The sequence below is a fragment of the Pseudorca crassidens genome, chromosome 13, assembly GCF_039906515.1.
Source record: "Pseudorca crassidens isolate mPseCra1 chromosome 13, mPseCra1.hap1, whole genome shotgun sequence".
NCBI lineage: Eukaryota > Metazoa > Chordata > Mammalia > Artiodactyla > Delphinidae > Pseudorca > Pseudorca crassidens.
Genome location: NC_090308.1, coordinates 78,904,459 through 78,921,578, shown reverse-complemented (window position 1 = coordinate 78,921,578; position 17,120 = coordinate 78,904,459). Strand labels below are relative to the sequence as shown.

General features: G+C 48.7%; 1 protein-coding gene across 1 annotated transcript; it reads right to left on the bottom strand.

Annotated features, from left to right (window-relative positions):
- OOEP (oocyte expressed protein) lies at window positions 1-1,188 on the bottom strand. The gene is made up of 3 exons (XM_067702782.1): window positions 993-1,188; window positions 619-798; window positions 1-283 (listed from the first exon to the last, which is right to left on the bottom strand). Exons 1-3 carry the CDS (start codon window positions 1,153-1,155, stop codon window positions 204-206), a joined length of 423 nt encoding a protein of 140 aa, XP_067558883.1. The 5' UTR covers window positions 1,156-1,188; the 3' UTR covers window positions 1-203.
- Between the last annotated feature and the right edge of the window lie 15,932 nt (window positions 1,189-17,120).

The following is a 17,120-nucleotide window of genomic DNA, read 5'->3' as shown; positions in this document are numbered from 1 at the left end:
AGTGAGCCAAGATCTTTATGCCATTGGAAAAAGGAAATTCATTTATTTACTAGAATGGCACTACAAACTCACGTTTGCAGCAAAAGAATCAAACCACTGTCCATCAAGATACAGGAAAAAAATAAATGCACAGATTTAAGGATATTTGCTTCTCCTGAACTTTAGTAGCAGAAGGAGGACTGTTCTCGTGCCCCGGAGAGCACTTATGCAACAGGACTCTGGGGGACCTGGGGACCTGGTGCCTGGGCCTTCAAGAACTCCTCGAGTTGTTCCATCTTCTCAGCTGGAGAAGGAAAAATGCTCACTGCTTCAAACTACTCCTTCACGGGGGTGGATGTGTGCTGGCAGCATCATTTTTCGGGGTGGAAGCTCTGAACCTAGGACCTGGAAACAGCGGCGCGACCAAGCGGAGGCTGGCACGGGCAGTGAGGGGCCTGAATGCATCCCATCTCAGCCTACCTTCCCAGGGTCCTGCTTGGACTCCACTCACAAGGGATGCCCAGGGACCACGTGTAGCATACTGGGAGTTTTGGCAAGACGGAGGCTGCGAGCAGACCAGGCATGGCCAGGTGGCTCCCCCGTGGCTCCCTCCCCACGCACGTTTTCCATGCCCCTCACCTCGGGCGCGCTGCTCCCGGTGACTCGACGCCAGGCTCAGGAGCACGCTCTTCACCCGGCGCTGGACAGCTGGCCGCCCGAAGACGGTGATTTCCACCAACTTCCCGGCGTGAACTGCGTCCACCGTCAGCAGGGCCTGGCTCATCCACTCCATTTCCGGAACCACGGCTCGGTCCGGGCCTGAACGCGAAAGGAGAGACTGAGCGGGGCACGGCGAAGGGCAGGAGGAGCTGGCCCGAAGGGGACGGGACGGGCAGGGCAGGAAGCCAGGCACAGCGCATCACACGCGGCCCGCGCGTCCGGAAAGGGCTGCGGAGCGCGGCTCGGCGGCCTCTCCCGACTGTGGGGCCACCACCACGCCCCGGGTCGCGCACCGAAGATCGAGTCTGCCAGCCACGCCTCCAAAGAAAACACCAGCGGGTTCCTCAGCTCCTGCACAGGAAACCACCACGGCCGGGAGCGAATCCGTGGCGGCGTAAATGGGAACCCCAGCAGCCCGTCCCCCCGGGCCTCGACGGCGCCCGCGTCGTCGACCATGCTCGAACCGGCAGCCAGCGGGTAAGGGGCAAGCAGCTCTCGCGGGATTTGTGGAGGCGCGAAGTTGGGCCCTTTACGGCTTGCGGCCGGCTCCGCCCCCTCCGGTGCACCTGCGCCCTGCTCCCGGGCGGCCCTGTGGGCGAGGGCTCCGGGGGCTCTTCGTACCGCCACCCGTGGCGTCGCCCCGCTTTCTCCTCCGCCCGGAACCCCGGCGGCTCTCGGAGACGCCGCCCGGTCAGGTAACGCCCGGCCCCGAGGCGCCGGGGTTGATGGACGGTGTGGTTGGCTGGAGCGGGGTCCCATCCAGGCCTGGTCCAGGTTCAAAGGTTGCGCCCGAGGAGGGTAAGGCCGAGGGCGGGCTCGTGGAATGTGCATCTTCTCTTTCATCTCCTGCCTCTGGTTCGTTACCGCTTCAGAATCATTCAAACAAGTGCGTCGTGTTTAAAATACAGACGTCAGACGTGGGCATTCTAGAAACGTAGCAAGTGGAGACAAATCTCGTTTATTTCCAAAATTAAGAGACGACGAGTGTTGATGCACATTTCTTCCCAATGTTCTTAATTTTAGTTAAAAGTTTAAATTGTGAAAGATTTCACACATTTAAAAAAGTTGTATAACAAACACTCATGTACCCCCCTACCCCCCATTTAACAAGATGTTAATATTTCCCACATTTGCCCCGCTCTCTCACCTTTCAAACAGATGTCGGTGAAGACCTTTCCTTCCCTCGCCGCAGGAAATCATGTCCTGAAATCGGTGTGTCACCCGTGCGTGTTCTTATACTTCTCCTAGTGCATTTCTACAAGTTTGGTAGTTGTTTTAGAATAGACAGCGTCTGCTGTACAAACGACTTTGTTCTTACAATTAGTTACGAAGTGTTTGTTTTTTAAATATTTTTCACGGAAAGTGTCGATTATTTACATAAGGGGGATGGTACTAATGTACTGAATTCCCTCATCTGCATCATCTAGGCCTCAGCAGTTGTCTGAGAGGAGATATTGAATCTAACTTGTGGATATTTTTATTCAATTTAATTTAAAAAGTCAACATAATAATACATGCATATTGTAAAAAAAAAAGTCTTGAGGATATAAGGTAGTGTATGAAAGTTCTCTCATATATTCTCCCTTAATCTCTTACTAATTCTTTTTCAATGGTGTATACTGTGAATATCTTTTTAGTTTAAATTGTCTTTTCGCCTTCTTTAAGGTTTCTTTTGATGAATACAATTCTTAATTTTAGTATAGTCAGATTTATCAGTCTTTAGGGTAAGTACATTCTGTGTCTTGCTTAAGAAATCCTTTCCCGCCCTGAGGTCTAAAGACATTCACTATACTTTTGAAGTTTCCATCATAACGTTTGAATTCTTGAACCACCTGGGGTTAATTTTTTAAATCGGGCATAATGTAGGGATATGATTTCATCCTTTTATAAACTGATAATTTTTTCCTTGAGCCATTCTCTTCGGGATACATCCAACTTGAGGCCTCTTCAAATTACATCCTTGAAAAATTTCAGACTCCTGCATGTAGCATGAGTTGGCCACAAGGCTGGTTTGTGGTAGTTCATCATTAGATCAAGACATATGTGAGAAAGGGAAGGTCAAGAAAATTTCCTTTGGCATTCTCATCTGGATGGCAAAGTTTATTTCCGATTCAGTTTTGTTTTGGAAGTGTAGTCATTTGGGGTCTTATGCAGAGACCCCCATGTTAAGTTTCCTACACTTGGCAAGCCTTGAGTTGTATTAGCTGACCCATGCCAGCTTCAAAACAGAATTGTAAGGTTTTTAGGCTTTAGCAGAATCTGCCAAGATGAATCACTTTTGTCACTCTGTACCTCCAAGGCTTCCTGCTTTGACTCTGATTGGTGGGACAGAGGCATGATCTGAATACTGGCTCCAGCATTTTCTAGTACCTTTCGTTTAGTTTCACCAGTTGTTAACGTTTTGCTTCGTTTATTTTCTCTACCTACACATCCTTTTTCATGAACTGTTTGTAAGTTGCAGGCATCATGACACTTTATCTCAAGTATTTCAACATTATCTCCTAAAAACAAGGACATTCTCCTCTATAACCATACGAAATTATTCACTCAGGAAATTTAACGTTGGTCTAATACGGTTGTCTAATATATGATCCAATTTCATTTTCCCCAATTTTTCCAATAATGTATAGCTAATATAGAGTCATTCTCTGTTGCTGTTATTATTGTTTAATGACATTGACATTTTTGAAATATTTTAAATTTTTTTATTGTGGAAAATTTCAAACATACAAAGGTAGAGAAGATAGTATAAATGAATGACCAATATACTCATCCTATATACAACTTCAAAAAGTATCAACTCATGGATTATCTTGTGTGGAAATAAACAAAGATCACCCAAGTGGGGACAAGCGAAGGCTCTTTATTCAGAGCTTGCTATAGTAAAAGGGAGTCAGCCACCATCACTTGTGTTTGGCGGAGTGTCAGAAGCAGGCAGAGGAGTGGGAAAACTTTCTATAAAGTGGAAAAAAGGTGTGCCTGAAGGGGTACGTGTCGCCCTGGGGAAACTGTAGGTGGGCTTACTAGAAGCGGGGCATCGTATGTGATTGGTTAGGGGGTGCGTATCTGGCTTTCCCAGTTGGTCCTCAGTTGACATCAAAGGCAAAAATTAGCAAAGCTGTCAGTTATTAATCAAGTCCTGGACATCTTGTGTTGCTGCCATAGGGGTTGTTTGGCTTCCTGGACTGCATGCTGAAGATGGTGGCTCAGAGTTCTATTTTTATGTTTAGTCTGGCCATTGTCTGTATATTCAGTTTCTTGGCCCCTGTTTTTGACAGTTCTCTCATTTGCTGGAGGTTGACGAATTCAGGGAAGGCCAAAGATCCAGGTCCTCACTGCTTGGAGATGGCTTAGCTGTCTGCATGGCCAACTGCATTGCAAGATCTTCTTGCCCTTTTTGTTGTATCATCATGGAGATAACTGATGAGAGAACGAATGTAGAAGCATTTAAGACTCTGGATAGAATGTGTCAAAAGAAAATTCAGAGAGCTTTACTTGAGATGAATATTTTATTAAGTGAGAAACAAACCGTTCACAAACAGGGAGACTTCCAAACCAAAAGCGGCTTAAAGCTCCACTCTGAGCACTTACAGCTCAGCTTATAAAGCATGAGGAGGTACATTGTTTTGTATTGTGATTCTAATTGGCTGCCAGAAACTTACGTTCCTTTTAGAGCGGTAGTATTACGTAAGCTTACTTTTTTACTGTAGCTGATTTGCTAGGTTATGCTGACATGAAGAAAGCTTAAGTTTTGTTTAAGGTCAGAGTCGTCATTTCAGGGAAATCAGGACAGCTTTAAGTTTTGATTAGATGACTCTTAAGTGTTTGGTCTAGGTCTGTATTCAAACTGTGGTTTCCATTTTGGTTTCTCTTTAACTATGACAAAAACAAGAATTAATAATCCCTATAAAATGCTTTGGAACCAGTTATCCTAACTGCTCCACCTAGGCCAAGAGAACAAATCCAATAGAACATGAGAGTCATGTGCCTTTTCCTTAAGGTGATACATAGCTTGTTCCACTTTGCCTGTTTCATTGATCCAAGTACAACAAGAAGTATAAGCAATGACACAGACAGCACCATGGCTAGCCAATAAGGAATCTACAGCAATGCAATTGTCCATTGTTACTCATGCCAATGTGTTGAGACTGATCTCTGTTCCATCTGGTATCATTAATAACTTCTGCCAAAGTTTGTGATAGGTTTCTTCCCATCTTTTTTATTTGTATGGTTCCTACCGATGGGGACACTGCTTTGACTGTTCTCATAAATAATCAGTCAGTAATTCCCCTAGGTTGTGTGCCTGAATAATCAAGAATGGCCTCATTTTGGCACCCATGTCTGGGTCAGGATTTCCAGCCTTGGTGATTTATAGAATTAGGGTCTCTGTATACAGACAAGTCTCATAATACTATTCCTGAAGTGCATGAAATGTTAGTCTGAGGCAAACAGGACCAGGCAATATGGCCACAAAGGAAGCAGTATCCAGTAGGGATGTGGAAATCCAGGAAAAAAGGGAGTTCATGACGTGAAGTTGGAGCCAGGGCCTTACATTAGCTGGGTGACATATCTGGATCTCTCTTAGTCTCTTCCAAGTGATATTTGGCCCATCGTGCTGTGAAGATCATTGAATCTAAATTTAGAATTACCTTGGGTCAATCAGTAGCTTGTAATAATTGGTTCTTCTTCTGGGAGAGAGGGACACTAGCAGAGTCACAGATTGATTTAAGGTCAGTTGTCCACATAGGCGCAAATGGAAACACCGTCAGCTGTAATTCTGATGTCTTTATCATGGGGGTCGGTGATGGACAGCATATCCAGCAGTCAGTAAGACTGAGGGCAGCGGTTACTGTTCAGGATAATCTGAGGATAGCATTAGAATGAGTGTGTTCTGACCTAACAGTTACAATAAGGAGGGAAAAGAGAAAAGCGTCCATTACGGGTGGATGACAACAAGGAGTCTTTAGAAAATGAGAAGAATGATTATAAACAAGCAGACAAAACAGAAAACAGCAATTAGATAGGTCTCTTAGTCTGACAGCAGACCAAGATCTATCTGTGGCCCTCTATTTGTTCCAGAGGTCTGGGCTAGCTGTCTGCTTCCCGAGATTGGCTTCTGGAAGATCTCCGAGAGTACTGAGTTTGAGGTCCCATATTGGAGTAGTTTTCCAATTGTGTGCAATGGTGAATTGCCTTTTTAGTTGAGAGGCATGAACCCGAATATTGACTGCCTGGGGTTTCACTGTTTCCCTGGTGTTAACAGTACCTGATAAAGGCCCTTCCAGCGAGATTCAAGAGCGGTTTTCCTCTGAGATCTCTTCCTGTTACTGGAATCTCCTGGCTGAGGATCATGAAGAGGCTGTTTAGGAAGGCTCCGTGGGAGGGTGGTCTTGATTGACCTCTTGTGATAGGACTGGGCACAGTACGTGAGTCCCTTGCCGCGTTTTGCCCTGTCTGCGTGCAGTCGGCAGAGTCTAGTGTTAGAAATGCAGTCTCTAAATACGTGCCTCCCAGGTACCAGCTCATTGGAGGATAAGCGGTACGTGCCTGAGGGAGAGGACAGCATGGCCATAAGGGCTAGTGGGAGTACCTCTGGCCAAGTGAACTCGAAGAGTTTGTGAAGGTTGTGCTAATTTTAATTTAAGGATGTTAATTCCTCCTTTTGACCTTTCCAGAAACTGTAGTTTTTGAATAAGAGATGACACCTTACAAAGTTCTTTTATAAAGGTTTCTGTAAAGTGTGTGCCTCAATCACTTGATATAAAGGTTGGGATGCCCCGGGTTGGAAACACAAAATCAAGCAGCTTTCTAGTGACTAGAAAGGGTGTAGCTTTTCAGCAAGAAAATGCTTCAACTCATTCTGGAAATAGACATACAATAACTAAACATACTCAAGTCCCATGAAGGGTGAAAGCTGGATAGCCCATCTGAAGGTCTTCATAGGGCCCTTGAGGCTTTGCTTCCTGGCAATGTCCCACCTTTATGTTTTTTTCAGTCTTATGGTGTTGACAGGTGGCACGTAATCTGAAAACAGCCTTAGTTTTCTTTCTAAAGTTTCTCCATCAATGTTGATTTACGATAATAACCAATTTGTCTTTTCCATGATGGGTAGTTTCATGGAGAAATTTAGCAAATAGCCATTTGAAATCATCTGGAGCCACCAGGTGCCATGTTGAGAGGGCCAGAGATTACCTGAGCAGAGGGTACAACCAGCTTTTCCCGTTCTCCCTTTTCAAAATTGGGGGCTAAATGTTGATATTTTATAACATTCTTTTATGTTAATAATTTATCGTTTGGAGGCTTAGATAGGATCATAACTTTGGTTAAAATGGTTTGTTTGGGGCTTCCCTGGTGGCTCAGTGGTTGAGAGTCTGCCTGCCGATGCAGGGGACGCGGGTTCGTGCCCCGGCCTGGGAAGATCCCACATGCCGCGGAGCGGCTGGGCCCGTGAGCCATGGCCGCTAAGCCTGCGCGTCCGGAGCCTGTGCCCCGCAACGGGAGAGGCCACAACAGTGAGAGGCCCGCATACCGCAAACAAAACAAAACAAAACAAAAAAAACCCAAGAGCTTGTCTAGATCACTCATGCAAAATTACATGAAATGGCTTTTGCAGTTAGGGATGTCGCGGAAAGGAGGCTGTCGGGCTCAGCTGAGCTGGGACAGAGAATGGGGCTGCCAAGAGTCAGGGTAGCTGATTAAAGCAACAAGCTAAGAGGCTAAACCTGAGGAAGTGTTGCCCCCTGTTCCATCTTCCCTCACGGAACAAGGTTGGGTAGATCAGCACAGAGGTGTCTCACAATCGAGGGAAAACAAAAGGCTCTGGCAGTTTTACGATCCTGGGATGAGTGGGGGGCAGAGGAGGAGGGAAAGAGGAAGGTCTCGGAGTGGAAAAGTACCAGATACTGAGCCAGAGTGGGGAGGTGTCTTCCCGGTTCCCCCTTCTCCCCACCCCATGAGGATGCCTCCGCAGGGGCTCCTGAGCTCCTGGAGAAGAGCTCTTCCCCAAGGCCTCTGACAGAGACCTAGGAATGTAAATATTCAAAAGCGCTTGACATGGGGGCTGGGGGCTCAGCCTCAATGCTCCCTGCAGAGACTAGGTGCTTTGCTTGCGTGTCCTCTGAATGGAGTCTGTCATCAATTGACTGCTTTGGGTAGGATACATTCTCCTGTTCTTGGCTGAGAAGTGCCTTGATGTTGACACTTGGATGTCTGAAAATGTTTTAAATTCTCCATCTGTCCATAATTTGGCTGGGTTACATTATCCTCGTCTTAAGTAATTTTCCTTCAGAATCTTTACAGCAATTCTCCACTGTCTTCTGGCCTCTAACATTGCTAGAGAACCGAGATGCCATTCTGATTCCTATTCCTTTTTTTTTTTAAGACTTTATTTTTTAGGACTTCCATGGTGGCGCAGTGGTTGAGAATCCACCTGCCAACGCAAGGGACGTGGGTTCGAGCCCTGGTCCGGGAAGATCCCACATGCCGCGGAGCAACTAAGCCCGTGCGCCACAACCACTGAGCCTGTGCTCTGGAGCCCGCAAGCCACAGCTACTGAGGCCCACGCACCTAGAGCCCGTGCTCTGCAACAGGAGAAGCCACCACAATGAGAAGCCTGTGCACTGCAATGAAGAGTAGACCCGCTGGCCGCAGCTAGAGAAAGCCCATGCACAGCAATAAGGACCCAACGCAGCCAAAAATAAATAAATAAAATAAATAAATTTATTTAAAAAAATAATAATAAATAGACTTTTTTAGAGCAGTTTTAGGATCACAGCAAAACTGAGCTCTGAGTTCCTATCTCACACTGTCTTCCCCCTCACACATCACAGCCCCCCCTGCTGTCCACATCCCACCAGAGTGGGGCATTTGTACACAATCAGTGAACCTACCCTGACTCATCATTGTCACCCAAAGTCCATACTTAATACATTACCCTTCACTCTTGATGTTGACCATTCTATGGATTTTAGCAAATGTGTAATATCCACTGTTACAGGGTCACACAGAATAGGTTCCCATTCCTTTTCTGTGTCATTTTCTTCTGTCTCTGTCTGTAGGTGAGAGGCAGGAAATAGCTGGGCCCCAGGCTGAGCAGCTAGAACTTGTCTTCTGCTGACACTCTGAGACAAGGATAAAGGCAGGAACAGAGAGGAGCTGGCCCCTGCCTGAGCAAGAGATAAGGCAGACACATCTTTCTCATTCTTGTGGTCAAGGAGGCCTACCAGACCACACACATGCATGGAAGTCTCTTCAGGGGTCAAAGAAGGGAAGGGGCGCCAGCACATAATATGTCCTGTCAACCTCCCAGAAACCCTCGCATGAAATCCATCTTGTCTGAAAGATGCACATCCATGTGGGGAGGGCCCTGAGTCACACCAAACATGGACACAAGTATGGCAACTGGCCAGGGAACCCGGAAAACTGCCGCCTTGTAAGTGACTGAAGCTCCCCCTTTGGGGCGCATCCCACTCTGAGCCTGCACATTAACCTCGCACAGTACTTCGCTTTCTAATAAACACTCTATCTGCTTTACAATCGGTCTCTCTGTTGAATTCTTTCTTCAAAGAAGACGAGGACCGAGGTCCTGCTTCAAGCCACCCCACCCCAATGGCCCCCCAAAATCATGTGTTTTGGATCTTCTGTGTGTCCTTTAGTGTCCTGATGATGTGCTGGTGTAATTTTCTGTTACTCAGTCAGTGTGCCTTCTCTATCTGAAAACACAGGCCATTTCAATTGTGAGAAATTTCTCAAACTATTTCTTAATTCCCTCCCCAACATTTTCTCTGCTTTTATTTTCTGAAATCTCTGTTAGTTGCTATGATGGATCTTCTAGACTGTTCTTATATTTTTCTTTCCTATTTTATGAAACTTTTAGTTTTTTAATATAATCTGTTCTTATTTCATGAATGTAGTATCTTCCAGAAGATATGTGAATTAGCCTTTTTTTTTTGTGGCTACACTGGGCCTTCATTTTTGCACGCGGTCTTTCTCTAGTTGCAGTGAGCAGGGGCTACTCTTGGTTGCAGTGCGCGGGCTTCTCATTGCGGTGGCATCTCTTGTTGCAGAGCACAGGCTCTAGGCATGTGGGCTTCCGTAGTTGCAGCATGCGGACTCAGTAGTTGTGGCACGTGGGCTTAGTTGCTCCATGGCATGTGGAATCTTCCCAGACCAGGGATTGAACCTGTGTCCCCCACATTGGCAGATGGATTCTTAACCACTGCACCACCAAGGAAGTCCCCTGAATTAGCCTTTTGAATTCTTCTTCTGTTTACTACATTGTATCTGCTTTCACAGATTTTTTTTCTTCTCTTTTGTCTCTTCTCTGTTAGAGGTTTCCTTGGAGAATCTGCTCATTATATATGCCTGTTCCTGTTTAAGAGTTGATCTCAAGCTCTTGATAAGCAGTTTTGTAAGGAGAGGGTTAGTCTTGTTGATTCAAGGGTTTCATTGTAAAATAACATATCTCAATAGTTTGTAAACTTGAGCTACAACAAAATTACCTGGAGGGCAAGTTAAGACATAGACTTAACATAGAGCAGGACCTTGTTCCTAAGGGTTGCTGATGTCGACTGAAAAAAATGCACCCTCTAAAAGTTGAGAATTACGTTTTATCTGGCAGACTTTCTGAGGACTTCAAGCCTGGGAGGCAGCATCTCAGATGGCTCTGAGGGACTGCTCTGAAGAGGTTAGGGAGGAGCCAGGATATATAGGAATTTTTGCAACAAAGACTAAGTAGTCAGAGCATCAAAAGATTACTGTTAATTAAAGAAAACCAGACATCTCAAGTTAAGGAATTTAGCGCTTTTCTGTGTACGGGAAGATGCAAGAGTCTGGGCTTGCTGAAATCGTTCCTTTGATACGCACCTCAGCTATCTGGGGCCAGTATCCTGTGTTTTCCCACCCTGAGTCCTTCAGGGTGCACCACTGGATGTGGCTGCAGTGGCTACGAGTTTGATGGTGGGCATCCTGTTTCCATCCTGAGTCCCCTCAGGGCTCACCATCCAGGCGGTCCAGGCAGCTGTAATGTGATGGACTGATGACTGCAATATCCTTTGTTTACTGGTAGGGCAGCAATATTTTTCATTCACACGATTCTTGAACCCTCATCCCCACTTTCAGAGGAACTTGATGCCTCTCATTTCTGAAGCAGATTGGGATTCTACAGAACAAATCAGCCTTCTTCAAGGCTTAGTTTTCCATTTTCTCTGGTCTAAACCAAATATCACATTCTCATCTGCTTTCTAGCTTGCAGTATGTGTCAGTGTGTGTGTGTGTGTGTGTGTGTGTGTGTGTGTGTACACACCCATCCTTTACCCTTGTGCATTTATGTCTTTTAATAATCTCTTTTTTAGAGGGATTTTGGCAGGGTGTTTGATGAATGCCGCGTGTTTAAATCTGCCATGTTTTTAAAGTTTTTCATGTTTAATTTTTTTTTTTTTTTTTTGCGGTACGCGGGCCTCTCACTGTTGTGGCCTCTCCCGTTGCGGAGCACAGACTCTGGACACGCAGGCTCAGCGGCCATGGCTCACAGGCCTAGCCGCTCCGTGGCATATGGGATCTTCCCGGACCGGGGCATGAACCCGTGTCCCCTGCATCGGCAGGCGGACTCCCAACCACTGCACCACCAGGGAAGCCCCATGTTTAATATTTTTAACTTTCCCTTATAGTTGATGAATAGTTTGGGTATAGAATTTAAAGTTTAAATAATATTTAAATTATATTTTACATATAAAGCTAACGAGGGACTTTCCTGGTGGTCCAGTGGTAAAGAATCTGCCTTCCAATGCAGGGGACGCAGGTTCGATCCCTGGTGGGGAAACTAAGCCCATGCCCCACAATTACTGAGCTGGCAAGAGAGCCTTCGTGCTGCAATCTACAGAGTCCATGCACTCTGGAGCCCAAGCGCCACAACTAGAGAGAGAAAACCCACACACCACAACTAGAGACAAGCCAGCACCACAACGAAAGATCCCCGGCACCTCAACTGAAGACGCCACGTCATGCAACAACTAAGACCCAATGCAGCCAAAATAAATAAATAAATAAATATTTTTAAAATAAATAAAAGTAAATAAAACATAAATCACACTAATTCTGTTTTTTTTTTAAAAAGCTAATGACCTATATCCAATGGTATATCTTGCACTCTAGAGTTCTATGTTAAATGCTTTCAGTCTTTAAAAATTGGAGGAAATAAAGGAACCATGAAGTGAACACATGCTGTTAGGAAAAGAGCAACTCCCAACTCCAAGACAAGGTAAAATAGGGCATAAATAATTTCTGTAAATTAAACGTTAAATAGTCAAACATTTGTATTACACCAAGAGCTGATGACTAAGGAAAAGTAAAATAAAATGAATATTGGGCAAGAGAATTAAACATGAGGTAGGAAAAAGCCCCGAATAGTGGAAAGCATGTTGCCAAGTCCTCCAGGGTCACCTGGGACTGGGGTTTCAGAGACGCTCTGTCAACTCTCTGCCCTGGCAAGAGTTACACACTTCCACTGAATTCTTCTCGTGGGTGTGGTCTCAACGACAGGCAGCTCTCTGTTGACTAACTTCTCCCCATTCAGTGTCCTGGTGAGCTGTTGCATGGGCAGTCCTCAGCGACGAGGCCCCAGGTAATCTGCGCGCGCTGGACCCGCAGCCGTCTCCCGCGCAGGCCACCTGCTCCGCTCGCTGCTGCCCTCGGCCGCTGTTCTCCCGACGGGACCGCCCCTGGGCAGTGAGGGACCGGAATCATGCTTGGAGAGGCCTTGATTGCCTCCCAGGTCTGCGGGAGGCCCGCTGTGTCTTCGTTTCCCGCCTCCCCAAACGCTGGCAGCTTTTGCGGGGCGGTGACTCGGAGGGACCCGCGGCCTCGGGAGGGTGGGCAGTTTCTGCCGAGCCTGGAGGTGGAGGCTGGGCGCCGCCGAACACCTGGCCTCCCGTCCGGTTGCTTCTCCGGGTCGCAGGGGTCGTGCGGCGGGAGCGCAGAGGGAGCAGAGAGATACGCCGCAGAGCTCTTTCGAGCCGGAAGACTTAAGACCAAGTTTCCGGTCCACGTCTGAGCCAAGAGGCTGAGCTGGTGGATGCGGTACTTGGTGAGTGAGCCGCGTGCGTGCCCAGGGCGCGAGCACTCCAGGCTGGCAGCATGCTCCCTCCGGGCCGCAGCCCCTCCCGCGGCTGGGGCCTCCTCCGAGCGCCGCTGGCTCCTGCCTCTGCTGGGGAAGGTAATAGTCTTGTACTATGTAGGTCAGCAGAAACAGCGATAGCAAGCCTGAGAACCAACAGATAAGGAAGGGAATAAGTCAGGAAGCTTCCTGAGCCTTGGGAATCTGGCCGCTTCCCAGGGATCAGCGAATATCCTGAGACTTAACGACTAGAGAGCAAAGCATTTCTGATAATAGCCAGAGCTGCACATTTGCGCGTAAGCTGGTGACTGTCGGCTTGCGGCTTGGCATTAAAAGCAGGACTCCTTTGAGCAGTACTCTTTAGTCTCAGCCGTGGGGTGGACGCACCGCCCGAGACCTTCCAATCGGGACTCCAGGTCGCCGTTCCAGGGACTTCCCAGCGCTGCTTGGATCTGGATGTAGGTGCTTCCCCAATTCGGTGATGTATAAACCTCTGTCTTTACTATTCTTTCTGTTAGTTATACTGTTCTCTTCTTAATTAGTATACTGTAATCATTGTTAATCCAACAAACTCTGGCTAGATTCTTGTTTAACTGAGTGTAGAGGGGTTATTTTGCCAGCGAGTCCTACGAACCTTGCAACCGAAAGTAAGGCTTTCGGCAAAACAGCCTCCCGGCCTCGCAGGCACGGGGACCCAGCTCTCCGGACCTGAGCACCCTCTCCCCATGCAGGCCGGCGTGTGGATCTCCTCCCCCAAACAGAACGCTGGTTCAACACTGACCCGAGGAGATCCAAGGTGCTTCGAAGACCCCTTGGAGATCACAGTCTACGGACGATGCTACTCGAGGGAAGGACACAGTGGATTTATCCAGGTGTTGGTCGAGTGGCACCGATGCCGCCAGGACCCAAGAGAGAGGCTTGGGCGGGCGGGGCCCTCTGCGCAAGTATGTTTGTGTGGGAAGGGAGGTTTGTCCATCCCCTTCCCGTCCCTTCGGGAAAGCCCCTAAACCTGACTCCTGAGCCTCTAAATCTTCGGGACGATCATTCAGCGTCAGTACATCCAGAGTGTGGACTGAGTTCCGCAGGTGGGGGGAGCCGGGCCTCGCCAGCTTGAGGGCCGCGGTGGTCACGTGCCTATTTTAAAATCCTTGTCACACGCTTCTGATTCTAATTTGGCGGCTTTTCTCTCCTGTGCGGGTAGCTCAGACCTGAGGCCAGGAAAGCCCTCGAGACTGGCGCTGGGACGAACTGAATCCAGTTGCTGACGCACCGGCAAAACCGCCGGCCCCCTGCCAGGTGAAACTGGGCTGGGGGCTGCAAGTCCAAGGTCGAACTGTTCAGGCCCAGTAAGTTGGAGAGAAGTGTTCGCAGGCCCCCTCCTTGCTTTGGCTTTCCTTGTTTCTTGATACAAATCGATTTACTCCACGGATCCCCACTAATCTGGAGAGCTAAAACAAAGAAGCGCACTTAACGTGTTGATGGGCTGGAGGGAAAGCCGTTTCCCTAGAGGTTGTGGGCAGGGTGGAGAGAGATGGTAGACTTGCCCAGTCACCACGACCCGGGTTTAATGGGTTCCTCATTTTACACACCGGCTCCAAGTGGCGGGGTGGTGGGGATGCCACTCCTGGCCCTAGATTGACGCCGTGTTCACACCTCCCCCCCCCCCAGCATCCCGCAGCGGCCCTGAGGCATCACTGGGGCACACGACCACGGGCAGATATCCTCTGTGTTGAGACCCTTCGGAGGCTCGGGACTACTTCGGCTGGACTGGGGCCGCTCCCAGACCACGATCGGGAATTTCTCCAGATGCCCTGTAGCTGGAAGTGCAAGTTGTAACCTCGGCTCTGCGGGCCCTGGCGACCCGCCACGGCCCCAGAACCCGGCCTTGCCCGAAGTGGTCCGGGCCTCTCTTGAAACCCGGAGGCCTCACAGGCACCGGATTCTGTCTGCATAGCCGGAAAACTCCTGGACGCGAACCGGAAGTTTGGAAAACACACCGACCGCAGACGGATGGGAGGATCGGGCAGGGCCAGCGCTCCTCCCCCGCCTCCTTCCAGCCGCGAGACAGGTTGAGCCCTCTGCCCTCGCCGCCCGGAGGAGGGGGTCCAGGAGCAACTGGGACACCAGGCTCACAGAGGAACAAGACAAAGTCGTTCCCTTAAATCTCCACAATCTCGTATAAAGAGGGTGGGAGGGGGTTAGAGGGACACACCGATCTCTCCCCTTCCCTCTCACCTCGCTGCTAGGTCTTCAGGGCCCTTGTGGAGGTGGTCTCGCCCGGCAGAGCAGGCTGCATTCGCGGGCTCCGGAAAGCTCCCGAGACCTTGCGGAGAGGCAAACAACGCTCTCCAACCCAGGCCGCAGCCCCGGTCTGTCTCCACCCCACCCGCTGTCATCCTCGGACTCGCCCGGCGGCCCGGAGCACGCAGCGGGCATTCCCACTCTCCGGCGACTCGCGGACGAGCAGTTGCCGCCTAATGCAAAGGACGATGGACTGAGCCTGTTCTTCTCTAGGGGCCGGAAAACCAAGATCCTGGGCAGGCCTTTCGGGTCGAGAGTTTGCACTTGCAGCAGGATCTTGGTCAGTTGCTCGAAGTGCACGATTTGGTGCCTGGGTTGTGAGCGCGGCGGGAAAGGGGAGCCGGAGGGGCAGGCCGAGCTGCTCCGGGCGCAGGGGCAAAACTGTACCCCGGCCGCGCGCGCACGCGCGCGGGAGAAGGAGCTCACCCGAGCCGGCGGGTGGAGCGCGCCCCCGCCAAGCACTCACCTAGGATCTTTTCCACATGCTCTACGGGTTTGCAGGTGCTCCCCTTGGAACCAGTAGAGAAGGATGCGCAGGTCGATGAGTGCCCGTCGCGGGAATACAGACAAATCCTCCCCTCTTTCTCCTCCCGGGGCGAGGCCCCCTCAGTGTCCTGGTAGAAGCTGGACGCCACAGCCCGTCGAAGCCCGGGAAGCCCTCGGGCAGCCCCTGGGTTTTTTGGTCCAGGGCTTGAGCCGCGCTGCGGGGTGGCCCAACCCCGAAGCCCAGTATCGGGTCAGACCCAGGCCCAGGCGGCTGGGACTCGCGGAGGGGCACTCCTGCTGCGGGCGGCGCGAGGTACCGAAGGCCTCTCGGAGGGCAGGCAGCGCTCTTCCAGCGCCGGGCGGCTTTCCAGCTACTGGTGTCCTCTCAGCCCACAGGTCAGCGTCTATGCATGTTATGAACATTGCCGTTAGAAATGGAAGAACCCCAGATGTGGAATCACTAGTTCAACGATCACAAACACATTCTATTCTCTTTAGAGACTGCTTTTTTCTTTTGCAGCTTTATTTGTATCAAACTACAGAGAATCATAGGGAAGTCAAACATTTACTAAATCCAACTCTCTACCTGGCACCTGCACTATAACAGGTATTTCTCATTTAACCTGCTCCCAACACCTGCCCTTCCCTAGTTTTCTCCCTTCCAGTAAAGGCCACTATCTTTCACCGGGTTGAATCCTCCCTTTCTGTCACATTTCACACCTATAAACAAATCCTGTCAGCTCTGCTTTCAAAATAAACCTCAAATAGGACTGCTTCTCACGACCTCCATTGCTAAGAAACCAGTCTGTGCTATCACCATCCTTTGCCTCTGTAAGAGCTTCCTTGTAGCCTTACAGAAGCTTAAGTTACAACTTTCCCATCAGATCAAAATCTTTTCTCCCTTAGGGACTGCCCTGGTGGTCCAGTGGTTCAGACTCTGCCTCCCAATGCAGGGGGCCTGGGTTCGAATCCTGGTCAGGAAACTAGAGCCTGCATGCTGCAACTGAAGATCCCGTGTGCCGCAACTAAGACCCAGCGCAGCCAAATAAATAAATAAATATATATATTAAAAAAAACTTTTCCCCCTTAAAGTATATTCTCCATATAGCAGCCAAAGTCATCCTTTGAAAATACAGTTCATGTCAGTGTCCTTGCCCTTGTGGAACAGAAAAGGAAGCACAGAAATACAGAAACATGTATGTGTGTGTATATGGCATATAATGAAACTGTTATTTCAAAAACAGTGCTGGGACATTTTGAAAATAAGTGTGGATGCCTATCTGATATACACATAAGGTTCTTTCCAGAAAGAGTGTAAACATTTTGCCTCTTTGGAAAAGCAGTGCAGGAGTCTGTTTCTGTTTTGTAAATACGTTCATTTGTATAATTTTTTAGATTCCACAAATAAGTGACATCACATGATATTTGTCTTTCTCTGTCTGACTTCACTTTGTATGATAATCTCTAGGTCCATCCATGTTGCTACAAATGGCATTATTTCATTCTTTTTTATGGCTGAGTA

Excerpts from the sequence above, each read along its gene's own strand:
- OOEP (XM_067702782.1), bottom strand. The coding sequence starts at position 1,155 with ATGGTCGACGACGCGGGCGCCGTCGAGGCCCGGGGGGACGGGCTGCTG. Across the intron at positions 799-992 it reads GCTGGCAGACTCGATCTTCG|GCCCGGACCGAGCCGTGGTT; the intron begins GTGCGCGACCCG and ends TTTCGCGTTCAG. Across the intron at positions 284-618 it reads CCGGGAGCAGCGCGCCCGAG|CTGAGAAGATGGAACAACTC; the intron begins GTGAGGGGCATG and ends TTCCTTCTCCAG.